This window comes from Rhynchophorus ferrugineus, unplaced genomic scaffold (genome assembly GCF_030347505.1).
Source record: "Rhynchophorus ferrugineus isolate W39M unplaced genomic scaffold, kcgeb_rfMv2 rfM5, whole genome shotgun sequence".
NCBI classification, from domain to species: Eukaryota; Metazoa; Arthropoda; class Insecta; order Coleoptera; family Curculionidae; genus Rhynchophorus; species Rhynchophorus ferrugineus.
The window spans coordinates 22,687,508-22,708,360 of record NW_027472584.1 but is presented as its reverse complement, the minus strand read 5'-3'; the positions used below and the strand labels follow the sequence as shown (position 1 = coordinate 22,708,360).

Below are 20,853 nucleotides of genomic sequence, written 5' to 3'. Positions count from 1 at the left end.
GATCGCGAGTTCGAATCCCTTTCAGGGCATAATACTGTAAAATATAATTAAAAAAAAACTTTTTAGGTAATCATTTCCCTTTAATAAATTGATACAGTTGCATAAATTAATTTAAAAATAACTGTATCGATAATAAAACAAACAAAGTAAACATACAACAAACAATAATTTTAAATCAAATTAACATTTAAATGTAAAATACAAAATCTAAGCAACATAAACATACATACACACACATATATAAGTAATCGAAAATAAAAATTAAAAGCATACAATCTTATTGTTATATCGACCGCTCAGGGCACAGATATAAACAAGCCCTTTGCTTCCTATGGGTACCTGCCATTTTATAGAAAAACACCTGCATAATATAAGTATATGTTATGGCAGTATAAAGTTACAAAAAAAATGGGCTTAACACGAAAAGTAAGGGCCTGGGTCCCATTTTGTTGGGAGATGATTTGATGTTATAGGTCCCATCGCTGAAATAATTATCTTGAAACCTGTAACAAGAGAAAAACATTATCAATATTTTCAAAAATAATATTATTAAATTTTCTAGAGTACTTGCTCAATAAATTCGCAGTATATATTAGTATTAGGTAGTATTGTGAGAACTATCGGAATTCAGAGGAAGCAAAATCTGGAGAATAAGTTGGATAATCATTTGAAAATTGAAAATTTCAATTATTGAAACTTGAATTGACATTGAAAAAATTTAAACCAAAAATATTTTTTACCAAATGTTAATTCGTTTTAAGAACAATTTTATGCTAACACTAGGGTTGCTTTTTATATTTCGGGATTTTAAATTAAAAAAACACAATAATTATTAAAGGTAATTTTAGTCATTCTTCTAAAACTAGGGTTGTTTTTTAAATTTCGGTATTTTAAATATATAACAGTTATTAACAAAGTGAATTTTCCATTATTTCTAGAGTAATAGGATTACCTTTTATATTTCGGGATTTAAAAAACAATTTTTAACAACGGTCATTTTTCGTTATTTTTCTAATAATGCAGTTGTTAATAACAATAACAGCGCTACCTTTTATATTTCGGGATTTTAAATTACAAAAAAAAATTATTAACAAAGGTAATTTTTCAGTAATCTTTGGGATTTTGATGTTTTTTAAGTGCCTAATTTAATTTGACTTTTGTATTGTATGTTATAAGTATTGTTGAACAAATTAAAATGCGTACAATACATACAATACACTAGTATACATGTTATCTAATAAATATCAAATGAAATGTGAAGCATTAACAAGAGACAAAGAAAAAGAATGAATAAAAATTAATCTTTGGAGTTTCTTAGCCTTTGTTCGTAGCACACACGTTAGTAAATAAACTCGGTAGCATCAGTCTAATAGCAAAGACAGATTTTATTCTCCGATAGCATAAGACAATAATGACGTCGAATTAATCTTTCTCGAGAGCTAACCAGAGCCAGAGAGCCTTAACTAACAACTCGACGAGTCCGACTGAACTTGAGGAAAAATATTTTTACGCACACTTGTTTTAGTTTCTTTTTTGACACTTTACTCACTGATTCCCAGTCTTGATATGTTGAAAGTCTTTTGTAATACGATTAAAGTTGACAGTGTGGTTTCAGATTTTATGTGTCAGGTGTTTTGTGGCCGAGGAAATACTATTTGTTAGAGGTAGAAATTTGATACTCCTTTTTAAAATATAATAATATTTCTTAGAAATGTCTGGTATATTTACTCTGTATATGGTTTAAATAAATTTTAATTAGTGGAATTTGATGCAACCTTAATTTTTATTATCTATCACATTCAACTATTGTTTTTTCTTCGTAGAATCTGTTTATACTTGATTTCAAATACTTTTTTGGTATATTATTATCCTGATTATACTATTAACCTGATTTAGCTCCTACTGAGATTTGAAATAAAAAAAACAAATAATACCAAAAGCAATTTTTCTAATACAAGGGTTGCCTTTTATATTTCTGGATTTTAAATTATAAAAAAAAGTATTAAAACAGATAAATTTGTGTTATTTCTCTAATACTAGGGTTGCTTTTTATATTTCGGGACTTTAAATAATAAAAAACATGCATTAATAGCAAAGGTAATTTTTCGTTATTTTTCTAATATTAAGGTTGCCTTTTATATTTCAGGATTTTAAGTTAAATAACAATTATTAAAATAGATAAATTTGTGTTACTTCTCTCACACTAGGGCTGCCTTTTATATTTCGGGACGTTAAATAATAAAAAAACAGTTAATAGCAAAGGTAATTTTTCGTTATTTTTCTAATATTAGGGTTGCCTTTTATATTTCAGGATTTTAAGTTAAATAACAATTATTAACACAGATAAATCTATGTTCCTTCTCTCACACTAGGGCTGCCTTTTATATTTGGGGACTTTAAATAATAAAAAACAGTTCATAGCAAAGTTAATTTTTCGTTATTTTTCTATTAGGGTTGCCCTTTATATTTCAGGATTTTAAGTTAAATAACAATTATTAACACAGACAAATCTGTGTTACTTGTCTCACACTAGGGCTACCTTTTATATTTTGGGACCTTAAATAATAAAAAACAGTTAATAACAAAGTTAATTTTTCGTTATTTTTCTAATATTAGGGTTGCCTTTTATATTTCAGGATTTTAACTTAAATAACAATTATTAACACAGATAAATTTGTGTTACTTCTCTCACACTAGGGCTGCCTTTTATATTTCGGGACTTTAAATAATAAAAAACCGTTAATAGCAAAGTTAATTTTTCGTTATTTTTCTAATATTAGGATTGCCTTTTATATTTCAAGATTTTAAGTTAAATAACAATTATTAACACAGATAAATCTGTGTTACTTGTCTCACACTAGGGCTGCCTTTTATATTTCGGGACCTTAAATAATAAAAAGCAATTAATAGTAAAGGTAATTTTTCGTTATTTTTCTAATATTAGGGTTGCCTTTTATATTTCAAGATTTTAAATTTAAAAAGAAAATAGCACAGGTAATTTTTCGTTATTTTTCTTTCTTCCTTTCTTTACCATTTCATTCTTTCAAATTAATCATTCTACACCCGCCCTACTGAGCTGATTCAGTTCGAACTGGAGCTCGGCTAATTTTCAGTGAAAATGTTCACAACAAACAATCATTGTTTTATTATGAAATGATTCGTTCACGGTTAGATCTACAAACATTTCTGTTTGCTTGTTTACGTAATACTCATGATAAGCTCATTATCACAACATATAACTATGTTAATATTTATTAATAACAGTAATATCATTGTCAAAATAGCACAATAAAATATAAAGTAAATAAACAATGTCTCATCCTATACTATTTTAATATTTATTGTATTAGACAGACTAATATATTTCAAGGCCGAAGAATTACAAGCATATCTATTAAATTACTGTAACAATTACATCACTAATAATCAATAGTAGATAGTATAGATCATAAACAATTTACTGCATTTTAAATATCATCATTATTTATTTAATAAACTTTACGCACAATACAGTAAATTTACAATTAAAAACTCAATAAGCTTTGTATATTTCATTAGTTGTCGCTTTACGCTCGCTGAATAGTAAAATAAAATTTTTCTGTCTTTATAACGAATGCATTATATACTATCAAGATTGTTAAGCAATTCATTTGTATCGTTCCCAATATCCACGACAGCTGTCCCGATGCAGAACGATGTTTTTTATGATACGGTGATAAGTTTTTGCTGGCTAACATGAAAAAAAACCTTATCAGTATAAAAAGATTTGCGAAAACGCAATTCACGTTGTGGTAATTCGAAATCCGTAAATGCTAAAAATATGTTGGCCACTATGAGCAAGTCATGCGATTGATGGAAGACTTCGACAATGGCTTGTGACTTTTGTCTAATTGGATTTGAGCCGTGTTGCGAAATCTCGGCGAAATGAATTAATTGACGTCACCGAGCGAGACAAAATGAACAGATTAAGGGCTCGGGCTCGAAGAGTTCAAGCAGCACGCAAATGATAAATTATTTTGTCCGCCATTGTATAAGAACCAATTAACTGTACAGACTTTTCACATTTACCGCCAAAACTTTTAATCTATCTGACAGAATTCAAATTGGATTTGTACGATGCAATAGTAACGAAAACCAACATATTTTGGAATGCTTCATTTTTTATTTTAGATATTATTTCTTGGAACAACTTTATGCTCACACTAGAGTTGTCTTTTATATTTCAGGATTAAAAAAAAAAGATTATTGGCTAATACTAGGGTTGAATTTTATATTTCGGGATTTTATATTTAAAAAAAATTCATTGACACGTGTAATTCTTCTTTATTTTCCTAATACTAGGGGTGTCTTTTATATTTAGGGATTTTAAATAAAAAAACAATTGTTAACAAAGGTAATTCCTCGTTATTTTTCTAACATTACTGTTGATTTTTATACTTCGGGGTTCTGAATTTAAAAGAAACAAATATTAACAATGGTAAGTTTTCGTTATTTTTAAAATACTAGGGTTCTCGTTTATATTTCGGAATCATAAAATGAGAAAAAAAAATTTTGCCAATGGTCATTTTTCGTAATTTTTTTAATAATAGGGCTGTCTTTTATATTTCAGGATTTTAAATTAAAAAAAAAAAAGATTATTGGCCAATACTAGGGTTGAATTTTATATTTCGGGATTTTATATTTAAAAAAATTTCATAGACACGTGTAATTCTTCTTTATTTTCCTAATACTAGGGTTGTCTTTTATATTTAGGGATTTTAAATAAAAAAACAATTATTAACAAAGGTAATACCTCGTTATTTTTCTAACATTACTGTTGTTTTTTATACTTCGGGGTTTTCAATTTAAAAGCAACAAATATTAACAATGGTAAGTTTTCGTTATTTTTAAAATACTAGGGTTCTCTTTTATATTTCGGAATCTGAAAATGAGAATAAAAACCATTTTTGACAATGGTAATTTTTCGTTATTTATTTAATAATAGGGCTGTCTTTTATATTTCAGGATTTGAACTAAAAAACTATTATTAACAAAGGTAATATTCGTTATCTTTGCGATACTAGGGTTGTGTTTTACATATCGGGATTTCAATTTAAATAAAATTTTAAATAAAAGAATAATTAATTAACAAAGGTAATTTCTCGTTATTTTTGAAATATTAGGGTTGTTTTTCATACTTCGAGATTTTAAGTTAAATAACAATTATTAAAAAATTTAAGAGTTTTCGTTATTTTTGCGACAATAGGGTTGCGTTTTATATTTCGGAAATTTAAAACACAAAAAAATAATTTTTCAAATAGTAGGGTTGCCTTCTATATTTCGGGATTTCAACCAAAATTAAATGAAATTATATTTATTTTGAACATCACAACAAAATATTTGGCTCTTGGACATTATTACTCTTGGGGCCATATTCGATGGTTGTATGCAATTATTTTTTTAAGACTTCTGGCAAACAAAAGGTTATGTTATGTATATTACAAAGTAGAATGCTATTTAGTTTTAAGAACACGTTTGTGTTAATAGTAGGGATGCTTTTTATATTTCGGGATCTGTCAAACTTGTAAGTAAGGTTGCAAATGTGACTGTGGATATCATAATTTATTATCTACATATTTCAGAGTTATTGAATATTATTTTATTAAATATCTAAATAAAATTATTAATTATTTAATTAGGTATCTTAGAATGCTAATATTATATTATATATTTCCTGTATCATCCTGTACGTATACATCAACAAGAATAAAAAAAAACAGAAAAAAGCCTTCAGCTCTAATTTAATTTTAAGATCAAAATTACGCTAATATGTTGTAAAATACATTTTCATTTCGCCAAAAGGGAACCGACAGGATAAAAAGCCAGACTTCAAGCTTAATGACTGAATATAAAAAATAATAAATACCGTATATACTATCTCGAATAAATTATAGTCGGAGAGCCAAGTTAAACCAGATCTGTGGGTAACACAAGTAGCACCTAAGAAATGAATTCTTAAAAAGCAGTGGGCGACTTTTAAGTTTTAATAACTACCTTGCAATGTGTGTAAGATCGCCTACTGCTTTTATGCAGCTGTATTTTTTAAAAATTATGACTGTTATCAGGTGCATTTAGACGTTGTTTTTTTAAGCAGTACATGAAATAGAAGATTGATTTAATATTAATAAACTATATGAATAAAATATCCACTACATGGTATTTATTAACTTTAAATGGGTTTTTTTCGTACCAAATAATTATTCAATCAATTTAAATTAATTCTAGGTATCTAAAACTACACAGCGGATATACAATAACAAAATAAATTTAGTGAATTTTGTTTTTGTCACGGTGTAAAATCCAATCGTTCCTGTTTGATGGTTTCCGATTGCATTTAAAATGACATATTCTCCTATTACGTTGAAATCAATCCTGATCCTTTAAATGACACATGCTGGGATATTTTCACTAAAACATATGTTGAAACTCGCCCGATACCGATTTAATCAATCAATTATTTATAAGGGAGGTGGAGAGGAGTGGTAACAATTTTGAAATACGAAGCTGACGTGGTGGGGAATATCATTTCTGGATATTTTGCAAATGAAATGGAAATAGAACCTACTAAAATGAAATAATAGTGACGAATGGTTACCATTTTAAAATGCGAGTGGTGATAAAAAAAGATTTGAATAGAAAGTGAAAAGATCAACCTCAAAAATACGATTTGACATCATGAGAAAGCCATTATTTTAAATTATCAGTTGTATTACTCAATATTAGAAGAAGGTCGGTAAAAAACAATTGAATATTTGAGTGGTCAATTGGATAACAATTGAATTATCTCTAATATTATTATATTTGAGTTTAAAGATAGATTAAAAACTTTTTTGAAAAAAGGGATTCAAATTTTTTCGATGATTTTAACTTTTACTATGATAAAATTCATTTACACATTTGAAGTAATATTCAACGTAAATAAATAGATGCTGGACGACATTTTTGCTCAAATTTCAACTGTGACATCTGAGTTAAAAGGCAAAAGAGAATGTGGAAACTGCATTGGCCTTGTCATATGAGAGTATTTTGATAAAATGTCGACAATTCGACAGATCTAAAGACTTTTTAAACAAAAAAAGCTTTGGTTGGTATTGTATATTGTATGTACTTTAATAATAATTTAAAAATATAATATTATAAGAGCACAAATATATTGTAGATTTGAGTATAAACACCAATAATCATCAGAATCGATCAATACCAATGATAGATGGTGCTACTGGTGTTAAATCTATATGCTTTTTTAGTTAGAACCTCAAAAGATGCGGGTATAAATTTGACAGCTGTCGGATCATTAGTTTGTGAATTATAGCATTTTGAGTGAAGCAACTTTTGTTATTGTGAAAAAAAATGATAAAAAGACATTTCGCTTGTTGATAAAATATTGCTTTTTGAAGGGAAAACATACAGTTGAAGCAAAAACTTGGCTTGATGCCGAGTTCTGCACACTGCCCCAGGAAAATCAACCATCAAGGACCATCAGTGGATGCCCAAAACAGGTTGTTAAACATTACGAACCCGCTCCAAAGCTCGGGAAAACGCAACAGTCGGCAGGCAAGGTTATGGCGTCTGCATTTTGGGAAACGCATGGAATAATTTTCAGCCTACCTTCAAAAAGGAAGGACCATCAACAGCGGGTATTACATAGCGTTATTGGACCGTTTAAAGGGCTAAATCGCTCAAAACGGCCGCATTTGAAGAAAAAGAAAGTGCTGCTTCACCAAGACAATGCACCGTGTCAAAAGTCAGTAAAAACGATGGCAAAGATCCATGAATTGGGCTTCGAATTGCTTCCTCATTCACCGTATTCTCCAGATCTGGCCCCCAGCGACTATTTCCTGTCCTCAGGTCCCAAAAGAATGCTCCCTGGGAAGAAATTTTCGTCGAATGAAGAGGTGATCGTCGAAACTGAGGCAAAGAACAAATCGTACTACAAAAATGGTATCGAAAAGTTGGACGGTCCCTATAATCAATGTATCACCATTGAAGGGAATTATGTTGAATAAAAAAAAAACTAATTTTTCCAAAAAAAATGTGTTTTACCACGGTAGGCCGCAGACTTTTCAATTGACCTGTTATAGAGAATATTAAAAAAGCCTTAATTTTGTTGATTAAATGTAGTGTAATAACTTTGATAGTTTTCTAAAATTCAATACCTGTTTGTTCTTCAATAATTTATGATAATTTGGTTTTTATATCGAGATTTGATTCATTTGCCCTTATGTCGGTGGGAATGAAATTCTGAACGCAATATTATACCTTTCGGTAAAGAGTTTTATGCAAAACACATAACATATGTGAGATGCGTACGTAGCAACAACATGCGATATGTAAATGCCAGAAAGATCATTTTAATAAATGAAAATAGGGGGCGCTGCGATGTCGCACGTTGCACGTGTGACCCATCGACCATGTCGATGTTTTTTCCCCGATTAAACCGAATATCTGCATTTTAGCTTGGACATATGGCCATCTCGCGGCCGATCAACAAACGAAACACACCAAACCTAATTTCAGGAATATTTTAATTTCACCTGCTTTGACCCGACGACGTTAAATCTGGTTTAGTCAGCGTTTGGGCTTCGAAACGAGATCCCCGTAATCTATTTAGTCAATAATATGTTAATAAGCCATCTGACATATTTTTATACAGGTGTATAATAAGGCGTGTACTCATTGAAAATGCAGGGTAAGTCTGTATACATTTATCAATCTATATGAATTGAATACATATGGATAGTGTACAAACAAGATCGGCTAACTTCCGGGGTAATGTAAATCTTAAGGACAATAGCTCATATTTGATGTATAATGTTCTTGTTTATAAAATTATATGATAATATAATCTTTGATAGGTCGAATTCTTTCATTATATTTAGACAACTCAACCATCAATACGTTTTATGAGCTTACTTAAATTTGTTTCATTTAAATTTTTGTTTAATTTTATATGCTTATATGATTTCATACGTTTGTATGAATATACCTGACATATACACAAAGTTAATTTATTAACTAAATTATTAGCAGTTAGTGTTTGCTCTTAAATCAGCTGTAATTCTTCAAGAAATAGATTCATTTTTGTACCAAAAACCTTCGCTAATTTCTTCAATGATGTTGGAGATGGAAATCTACTGATTCTCTGCTCTACACCCAATATATTTGGGTGTTCCGCAGGGCAATGTTCTTGGCTCATTGTTATGTCTATTGTATACAGCTGACCTACCGACCTCAAGAAATATTACTGTTGCAACATATGCTGACGATACAGCGGTTTTATCATCACACGAGGATCCAACATTAACCACAATGAACATCCAACTTTATTTTAACAAAGTCGAATTCTGGTTGAAAACGTGGTGAATCAAAGCAAACGAGACAAAATCTACCCATGTGACATTAACCCTTTGTAGAAGAATATGTCCCTCCGTCAAAATGAATAATCAGGAACTTCCGAAAGCAGACAACGTTAAATATCTGACAAAACGCAAACAGCTTGGAGTTAAACTAAAGCAAATGTATCGGCTGATAGGGCGTAAATCTAAATTATCATTAGATAACAAGGTTTTGCTGTATAAGTCAATACTTAGGCCCATTTGGACTTATGGTATTGAACTGTGGGGTACTACTAGCAAATCTAACATAGATATACTCCAGAGGTTCCAGAATAAAGTGTTGCGAGTCATCGTCGATATCCCATATTATGTGTCCAACAAACTGATTCAGCGCGATATTCCCATAGAACCCATAAAGAATGTGATTCAGAGTGTTAGTGCGAAGTACTCTGAAAGACTATTAGTGCATCCTAATGCACTCGCCAAACAGTTAAATGTGCGCGATGACAGTGAAGTGCGTAGGCTCAAACGCAAATTGCCATACGAACTGATTAATAGTCACATAGAGTGATATTTAATTATCTCTAGAATAAGCTAAAATTGTTTTTAGAATAAGTTAGGATAGACTTTAGAATAAGTTAGAATAGTATCTAGAATAAGATTTAGATTATAAGTTGTACAATAGATCATGTCATATAACTGAAATCATATAATAATACTTATTGCCCACGGGCAGATTGTTGACGTTCTAGGAGATTCATAAAAAAAATTCTCTGCTCTAAAACTCCCCATAACTGTTCAATTATGTTGAGGTCTGGTGATTGTGCTATCTAGGGAAGATGTTTGATGATATTAGGGTGCTTCTCAAACCAATTTTGAATCTTTTAGGTTGCGTGTATAGGCGCATTACCATCTTGGAACACGACAGTGTTTGGCAGCAATATGCTAGTTATAGTAAGAACTTCATACTCACGATGTCGAGATATTGATTCGCAATAATCCGACCAGTGATGTCAGTGAGAAGATCAGCTGCGTACCACTTTGGACCAACCGAAACAGGGATTTACAATCGCAGCCCTTCTATGAATGTTAAAGATTTTATCAGAAGTAGTAAAATGGCCTAACTTGTTAATATTCACATACATACCTTCCTGTCTATAATTTTCTATTAACTATTACCTTTCTCATTGAATAAACATACTGGAGATACGAAACTTTGACACCCTTAAGAAAATCCAAAATTACCTCTCCTCAAACTAGTAACATATTGGCCTTTTAAACGATTCATAGACCACTTCTTTACACTAAAATTTCTATCTACTTTTATTAACAAAAAAATGATGATATTGAGTAGGGCATCATTAACAATAGTATTGTAAATTCTGTAAAATATAATTAATAAATTTAAAAGATAAGCGGCGTTATTTAAATGCAGAAATTTAACAGAATAATCAGGTTATGGTTTCTAGAAATGCTTCAAGAATATCTGTTAAGACTCTGTAAGAGTGTAAGTGCGAGATATAAACAACATACTTTACATCAACAGCACACTACCAAGAAAAAGTTGAAATATAGTAGTCTATCCAATAAAACAACCAATGTACGCCATCGAAATTTAAGACGTCAGCACGTCGCAGTGTTGCCGCATCCAATTTGACTTTTGGTTTATTTTGCCTCTGATAAAACAAAATACGAATGCAAATATTGTAAAATAATGAAACAAAACTACGTTATCAAATATACTTTATTTTAATATTAGAGTACATCTAATAGTTATATTATCGAAGGACTTACACTCAGTTAATAATACAGATCTGCAGATAGATAATCTACATCCCTCGAATAATCGCATATCCCAAAGATTTTTATGAATACTTCTCAGAATAACAGTTCTTTCTGAAATAATTGTACTAAATTACGTTTATATCGAAAAAACTACTCACTGTTTTCATATATTTCATAAATTTGGTCTTGAATAGAGCTAACATAGAGGTGATCTTGATTGGCCAACCGCTTCATATTTGGATGCTGTCTTTTCGGTGATTCCCACATTATTTTGTTGTATTTTATATTCTGAATATTAAGTGCAGCTGCAACCCGTAAAAAATATTTCGAATAAAACTGTAACAAGTTAATATTTACTAGTATCAATACTTACCTCTCTAATGTATTTTACTGGCTTACCATTATCTCGGTCCTGTTCAAAGTAAATGATTAGGGATGCCAGTTTATAATAATTATTATCACTTTTGCAAATATTTGAAGAATTCTGTAAACATTTCACAACAGGATCAGCCAGTACAAACACAATCAAACAGCATTCTGCCTCTATAGAAAAACTATAGAAGTAGTGATTTGAACTATAGATTTGTGTATAATGCTATTGCTGATCTGATGTGATGGAAAATCAGAAGTCGTCGTAGTTTTTAAGCACTAGCCATCTCAGAAGCCGTAGAAATATTGGATGCAACTGCTTCTATGGTGTAGTGTTTAGAGCACTCAGCTCACAAGTGGAGTTCGCGGGTTCGATTCCCGATGGGGACAGTAACTTTTTGTTCTAGTTTAGTTAGAACATTTGTAAAATCACCTAGGCTAGGTAGCGGACCCCGAGGCCTGAAGGGCTTCTTATTTTCAATTATTGTTACCGACTTCAAAGTGATTAGTTGGTAGTAGTTAAAATAATATCGTAAATAGATGAATAGGCATAGGTAGGTATTAAGCTAAATTATATGTATATAGTAGAATATAAAATACGTGTAGTAGATCGGCTTCTATGGTGTAGTGTTTAGAGCACTCAGCTCACAAGTGGAGTTCGCGGGTTCGATTCCCGATGGGGACAGTAACTTTTTGTTCTACTTTAGTTAGAACATTTGTAAAATCACCTAGGTTAGGTAGCGGACCCCGAGGCCTGAAGGGCTCCTTATTTTCAATTACTGTTACCGACTTCAAAGTTATTAGTTGGTAGTAGTTAAAATAATATTGTAAATAGATGAATAGGCATAGGTAGGTATTAAGCTAAATTATATGTATATAGCAGAATATAAAATTCGTGTAGTAGATCGGCTTCTATGGTGTAGTGTTTAGAGCACTCAGCTGACAAGTGGAGTTCGCGGGTTCGATTCCCGATGGGGACAATAACTTTTTGTTCTAGTTTAGTTAGAACATTTGTAAAATCACCTAGGCTAGGTAGCGAACCCCGAGGCCTGAAGGGCTCCTTATTTTCAATTACTGTTACCGACTTCAAAGTGATTAGTTGGTAGTAGTTAAAATAATATCGTAAATAGATGAATAGGCATAGGTAGGTATTAAGCTAAATTATATGTATATAGTAGAATATAAAATTCGTGTAGTAGATCGGCTTCTATGGTGTAGTGTTTAGAGCACTCAGCTGACAAGTGGAGTTCGCGGGTTCGATTCCCGATGGGGACAATAACTTTTTGTTCTAGTTTAGTTAGAACATTTGTAAAATCACCTAGGCTAGGTAGCGGACCCCGAGGCCTGAAGGGCTCCTTATTTTCAATTACTGTTACCGACTTCAAAGTGATTAGTTGGTAGTAGTAAAAATAATATCGTAAATAGATGAATAGGCATAGGTAGGTATTAAGCTAAATTATGTGTATATAGTAGAATATAAAATACGTGTAGTAGATAAGTTAAATAAGGTTTTTGTTTTTTTTTTATTTAGTTATAACGATTGTTACGAACAGATTCTATTTTAAAACGCTTTTATTTTGGTTAAAAATCTAAGTTTGATTATTTTTTACTTTTTAGTGAGTTGGTTATTTATTTTTTGAAGCTGGTTTAATTTTTTGTTAAAAATATTTTATTGCAAAGTGCATTGGACAGCATATTCAACGTCATCTATATAATAAGACATTGTAGAATATAGTACCATTATTTAAATGAAGCGTCATCATGATTGTCTGGCTTTTTCTTTCAAGTCACACAATCATATTATTAAGTAACGTGAATCTCGATGAGCGGTTATAATAAAAAAAGGACCAGACTTCTGGTCGGACTAAATAAAAATAGGGTGGTGAAAGTGAAAAGGGAGAAACTGTCGCGACAACGTATGCACCTGTGTGAAATGATCCATGTAACCCCGTGTGTAGACCCCCATCGTGTCTTTCAATAACATCCCGAATATCCTTTGTGCAAACGGGTAAAACCATAATGATGGTGTATTTTTTCTCTACCGTTGCTTTGTCATCGCTTCGGTTTACCCATCGAACTATTGTTTAAAGTTTTAGCGGATTTCGCTGGGGCCAGGTAATGATAGTTTCATTATAATTATGTTAGTTCCGCTTGATGACCGTTTTGTGATAAAAGATTATTTAGTTCGGCTTTTTGATTTTCCTAGTGTTGGCAGGTGCCCTCATCTAGGTCATTAGAAAAATCCACATTTCCTTTCTAATAACGTTCATCAATGTCAAACTACTATCATTAGTTTTTTAATTATTTATCGTTAGTAATTTTAATCATTTTTCAACACTAGTTTTATACCTTGTTGCTGTTTAATTCCAGAGTTGGTAAAGGAATTTTATTGTTATTTTTAACCATTTTCATTCCTTACGTAACACATGCGATGAACAGTCCCGGACGTAATAAAGAAAACGCAGTTTTTCTTGTCCAAAATTGGCTTTATTCATCAATGCAATCTCCATCAAGAGCGACACAATCATTCCAGCGCAGCTCTAATATTTCAATATCACTTGTGTAAAACGATTTATCTTTTGGCTTAAAATAGTTCTTTCACCAGTTGATGTCCACTCAAATGACGATCTTTTTGATTCCGGAGTGAAATGCTGGATCCATGTTTCATCCATCCATCGACGTAAATTGTTCGAAAAAATTCGAAAAAAATTCGACCAACTGATCAGTTTGAAGTCGGTACCGAACCCAAACAATAAAAAAATAATAACATAATTTTGTCATGTACAAAACATTAAATTACGAACACAAGAAATCTTATTTATTAGTCGTACCGACTTCAGTTGGTAGTAGTTAAAATAATATTGTAAATAGATAAGTAGGTTTAGGTACGTATTAAGCTAAATTGTATGTATATAGTAGAATATAAGATACGTGTAGTAGATAGTTAAAAAAAAATTTCTGTTTATTTTTATTTACTTATTACAACGATTATTATTTACATATTTTATTTTGAACCGTTTTTTTTGTGTTAAAAATCTAAGTTTGATTATTTTTTACCTTTGAGCGGGTTCTTTATTTATTTTTTAAAGTCGGTTCAATTTAATGTGAAACACATAAATATGGAACGATTTAATCAACTACTAAATCTAAAATCTACAATTTAGTATGATAGCGCTCAGAGGGTGGAGAGTATGCTTTTTATGTTATTTTATAAGGGTTTCAACGTTCATTTAGCTTGTAACGACATAGATACTCTCCAGAGACCTAAACCAATACCAACATCTGTCAATAGGTAATATAACAACGCTTCGTAATTATTCTTTAGTCCATGACAACATGATGTATTACATTAACTATTGTGGGGATACATAACCTGAACACTATTTTGACTTGACGTGTTAAATTAATAGTTTAGCCAGATATATTACGAGTGATCGGTTGATAATTGGTTATAATATGGCAACGTATTTAATTTTATTTATCAGTGTTTCCCAATAGATGGCTTAAAAGTAACAAAATATATTATTGATAAATTCGTTATAAAAAAGCTGAAAAAAACGCCATAATTTTTTGCACCATATGTTATATAGTCTATCCAAAGTTATTTTGTATACACGTCATCTAATCATCATCATCTTTGTGACGTCAAAACGTCGCAATGATGCCGTATCAACTTTGAGTTTTAGTTCAGTTTGGCTTTGACATACAACAAAATTTTAATCTAAATAAAATAATTAAACAAATATACTGTTATCAAATATAATTTATTTTAATATTATAGTAAATCTAATGCATATGTTATCGAAGGACTTCTTACTAAAGAAAGAACTACAATTAAGTAGGACTTAATAGGATTAGTAGTAGGATGTAAGGTATTCGAAGGACAAAAGAACTACAATTAAGTACAAAGTTATAATAGTTTGTAGGTTAGGGCTGTGTTTGATTATATTTACATTAAACTTTTTTCCATATCCCCTGGAGGCCTAATCCACCTAATTAACAACTGTATATCTGAGTAATATATCTTTATAGAGTATATTTACTTTTCGCGCTTATTACTTGTGTTCTTCGCTACAGTGTTTCCTTATACAGACATTTTGATATCGTTGTATTTCTTCTTCGTTTGTTCTGTTAATAAACTTTGCCGGTTTTTAACCTCTTATCGCTATTGTTTTGAAAAATTTTGCATACATTTGACAACCGGAAGACTAGTTGTATCTATTGATTAGGAAGTGATGATTTATTTGAAGTGTTATGACAGCATTGTCTCTTTTTAACTAGAATAGAATTAAAAGGAAAATACTGTCTGATTCTAAAACAAATTTACACATTGCAGCAGGCAATACATTAAAGAACTTGATGACGTATGTACAAAATAACTCTGAGTAGACTAATAATGATTTATGATCATAAATATTGGTCATATTATGGTTGATATATGTGATAAAGAACAATGTCTGGTGCATATAGCTGACGAGATGCTATTTCCAATTTAAGTGTTTTCTAACCTAATTAAAAATTGTACATGTAAGTAATGTATTTTACTTTCCTTAGAAAGCTATTTCCAATTTAAGTGTTTTCTTGAATCCTGTAATGCACTGATGTATAGTGCTCATTATTAGTTTTTTGATAGACCAATATTATTAACTAGTTTCTTAAAAATTCATCAAAATTAATTCACAGTCGGGCGTAAACTGTACTTCTCTTAATAGTAAGAACGATGACAAAATATATTTTTCGTATATACAGTATTCATTAATATTCAATTATTGTTTTACAATGGTATCGTAAAACTGATTCTTAAAAGTGGCTTTGGATAAAAGTGCTTTGTCTCCAAGGTCAAAAACAAATGTCACGTATAGTGGGACTGTATTGATGTACGAGTACTATGAACAACTTATATTGGCATTGAAATTTAAATATTATTTTTGCAGGAATAAATATAATCATCCCGGAGTAATTGTAATTTTAAATCGAAGTCTGATCACGTGCCGATCACCGATCAATTTCTAAAAGTATTATTATTTTTCATGATCATTTTCATTAAGTGTTCACAATAAATATTATTCATGTCTGTATAAAGTGGTGTATCAGTTACTACAAACCTAAAAATAACTTACCGTTATGTCAAGTAATCTTTAAAGGACACATCGAATTTACAGAAACTCTTAAACTTATATATAGTTAATTTGGCACTATATTAATACTTATAGAGAACAGCAAACGAAACCACGAGTCCAAAGCTTGAAGTAATTCTCAATTTTAGTTCATGACCTTTTACTACATTTATGGTAAAGCCAGAGACCGAAACAAATTGTAAACGGGTGGAGCAAGATCCGGGCTATATGGTGGATGTATCAACATTTTGCAGTTAATCGTTCTCATGTTGTCTCAGTCACCTGTTTGAATCACATTAGTTATGAAAAGTGAGTAGAAGTGATGAAGATTATTGTATGCTGTTTTGTTGTTATATATAGGTCCATTTTCCATCACCCGTAATTATAATTTTCAAAAATAGGCCAATTTCGTCTCGATTTAAACCATTTAAATTTGTTTTATGTTCAGTGTTTAGTTCTCTATTAATTTCATAACTGATGAGTTATAAATACGTTTATCACGTGGTCCTTCATAAAAACCTATTAGCAAACTCATGTCGTTATTATACTAACCGAAAAAAAGATTTAATCTACCGATCCTATGACTAACCAAGCATTCGATTTTCACCATGGGGTGTAGGTTAGTGCATCACCATAATTATAGTGGTACCGGCACCCCAATTGTAAATATTGCAGCAGGTATATATAGATCCGGATGATAACGTTCCCAATATGTTTTTCATAATTCAATTAATACCGATACTTTTCAATCGGAACTTGATAATTAATCAATATAATTGTTAATTTATCAGGGTATATTTAGTTACGTGTATTAATAAATAAGGTTGGTGTAACACGTGTTGACGTATGTATGTATATGTAATCAATCAAATTTTTTATTGAATTGATTTTATGAATATTCAAGCGAATGTTGTCTATACTATTTAATATATTATAATAATTTCTCAAGTGTTTCAGGAAATGAATAAGAAAAAGAGGAATATTGAAATTTGTTGAATTAAATGATGAAGGTTTGAAACACTATAACGAAATTATAACAACTATAAAATAGGGCTTATAACGCCCTATTTTATTTATTTTGCTTTTTAGTTTCACACCCAAATGAACTACAACCAGAAAATACTGTAATAACAATCAGTTTAAACAAAATTCCTTGTAAATTCGTTTTATAGCCTTAAAATCTTCACGTATAAGATTCTGATGCTCCAGGACATTTCTCAGTTATATACAATTTATGCTAGAAAACATTAAAAAATCAAAAAGATATAAAACCTTTTTATAATTTAGCCAACATTAGGTTTTCGTAGGTTTCCAGCCTTAACAGTTCTTTCTTATTCTCAAATATAGACATGACTATATATGTATATCAGAAAATTCACCTGATGTAGTTTCAACGGATGTATTGTTGTAAAAAGGCAATTTTTCTCAATAAATGCTGTTTTAAAGTGAAAAAAAAAATATAAACATAGTGTAGCAATCTTGGGGCATGTCGAATTTTACATAGTAGAATAACGGTCTACAAAATACCCAGAAATATAATACCAGATGTTGAACACGGGCGAGGTGCCAGCAGCGCCAACTAGAGCCCGATAATGAATAAGATAACCGATAACGAATAGCTGGCAACCTCGAGACGTTGATCTGGGATGTTATTGAAGGGTATTTCCAATCATTCAGTAACCGACCATCGTTTGGTTTAGACGTGCCACCTTCGACTGCCCAAGCCTCGTCTCCAGGTAACACCGCTGCCATCCGTTTTATCTATATTTTTTATATTGCCAATAAATAATGGTCAGATAATGTAAACACCACTGTTTCATTTCATTTTACCTCCTTTCACCGAGCCATATAAAATATACCCAAAAATAGAAAATAAAATTGTTTCTAACAAAAATATTAATGTTACTTAAGGTATTGGAACTCAAAACACGAGACAATTTGTAGGAAAATATTTTTATTAATATATACTGTACTATTTTTCCCAATAAATGGTTTTATTAAGTGAAAAAATGTTATAATATAAACATAAAAAATAAAACTGATTCTAAAGAAAAAATATTAGTGATATTTGAGGCATGGAAACTCAAACATACCGTATATGTATCGAAAGATCTTCCCTTTAAACTACCATTCCAAATTTAAGTAATCTGTTAAGGCCACACCCGTAACAGGGGACAATTAAATGGGTTAGATGTTCTTTTTATAGACGCTTTCCTACCTAAAATAAACATTGCGCCTTTTTTTACACTGCTAATTTTACAAATTTATTGGAGCATAAAGTTTTCTTCGTACGTTATCTAAGATAAAAAGCGAATTCCTTAAAAGCGACGAGACATTAGACTTACATTAATAAATCAGTACTGGAATAAAGAGGCTATATCGTAATTCTATCATGGCGTTAATAAAATCCCAATATAATTGCTTGGGATCTTTTGATGAAAAGATAAAGAATTTTACTTGCGTTGCTTTTCGTGCTCGTTCCTCTTTTTCCCAGAACAACGTTAGACATCTTCAAATACGTTAAAGTGCACTTCAAACGTCTATATATCATACAACTTCAAGCTGTTATAGTTCATGTAAACTAATCTTAAACAATGTTTAAAATAGACGGTGTTAAGTTTTAAGTTCTTCGTAAACTTTGAACTCTACCAAGAAAAAAATTATTACAACTTATTAATTTTTTTTTATAACATCTTTATTAGATACGCTTAGTAAAATCTTAATTTACAATTAATTTATTGCTACTTTTCCTATGTACTTGGATTAATTAACAAGCAAGACGAGTGCGAGAAAATACATCAGTATGTATTCCTCAATTATAAAATTATAATTATTTATTAATTATTAACTTATAGCTATAGTTTACACAAAATGTATACACTTTATATAAGTTCGTATGGTCTTGTTCGTTTCAATCTCCTGGCATCCTGCGCGCTGTCCAGCAGTTGTATTGCTTCCACGTTAGTGTGATTTAGTAATCTTCTTTCGTGTTTCAAGGCGAAATCTTGGATAACTTCGCAAATCCATTTGATGTCCAGGTCATCGTGCAGTTCTTCATTAGTTACATAGCGATAGGCATTGGTAATCAATCGAAGAACCTTGTTTTGACAGCGTTGTATGACTAGTTGATTTGAATTTTTAGTGCAACCCCATATTTACACCCCATAGCTCCATATTGGCTTTATAATTGTATTATAGATCAACCTCTTTGATTTTAAATCAAGTTGAGAGTATCTTCCGACTAACCAGTATAGTTGTTTTATTTTGGTTCTAATGTGTCTTGCTTTTTGTCTAACGTGATGCAACTTATTAATGAAGTTATTTAATTACAAATTTGAATGATATGTAACACATCGTTCGATAAATCTCCGGTCTAACTAAAGTATGCTGGAGTTGATGATAACTGATTTTTCTGAACCCTGATATCACATGACAAGGTCTTATTTTTCACCAAAAACAATGAAAACTTGTTGAACGTTTTATTTTATATGCATTTTTTAAACAATTTTGAGTATCTTTAAGAATTGATATTTCTACTTTAAAATTACATAAATCGTCATTACGTGACATGTGTTAATAATTTGCTGATAATATTGCTGTTGATGATAGAAATTCATGATCTCATGAACTATTTATGGATCAAAAGTTCTATTAATATGTTCTTAAAATTCCGAACGATATATTGGAATTTTCTTTGAAATAATTGGGTTAGAACACAAATTAATAGTCATTTTAAATATTATATAACCCTGGGGAAAAAGTAATTTCGAATTTTCCGAACAAATGGCTTTAATATGTCTCTAGTAAGACTAAACAATAAAGTCATACTATAATATGTGTGATAACAGGTAATGGTCCGTGGAACTTTTTAGATATAAAGGTAGCTTCATTCTTTTACTCAGTCAAGAGGTCTGGCATAAACATCCTGGGTGAAATGTAGGAGTTTGCGAGTTTAGTGTATTGCTTTAGTAATTTTATGAGGTTTATTCACCTTATTTCAGACTTTATCGAAGCTGAACAATTCATTTTTATTCTTAAGCTTGTTTAATAATGTGTGTGATTCTGTGTTATTCTATGCTATCTGTTCTATTCTATGCACCAGGTATTAGTTTTTAGTTTAGTATTATTTAAAACTTAGGTTATCGGTAGACTGTCTAAGTGTAATCGGTTTAAGTTTTTAATAGACTTCCAGAGTGAATAGTCTGATA

At 30.6% G+C, this 20,853-nt stretch overlaps 1 protein-coding gene across 6 annotated transcripts in view; it reads right to left on the bottom strand.

Annotated features, from left to right (window-relative positions):
• Nucleotides 1-348: 348 nt before the first annotated feature.
• The window catches only part of LOC143197342 (uncharacterized), a 473,239-nt gene continuing 452,734 nt past the window's right edge, over nt 349-20,853 (bottom strand). For 5 of the 6 annotated variants that reach the window (XM_076405724.1, XM_076405725.1, XM_076405723.1 and 2 more), the window contains one exon: nt 362-503. Coding sequence is in view for 1 of the 6 variants with exons in the window: in XM_076405726.1 (XP_076261841.1) it covers nt 492-503 (12 nt within the window). In the remaining 5 variants the exon portion in view is untranslated. Of the gene's footprint in view, nt 504-20,853 lie in introns of all 6 variants that reach the window. The other variant, XM_076405726.1, reaches the window with a different exon arrangement.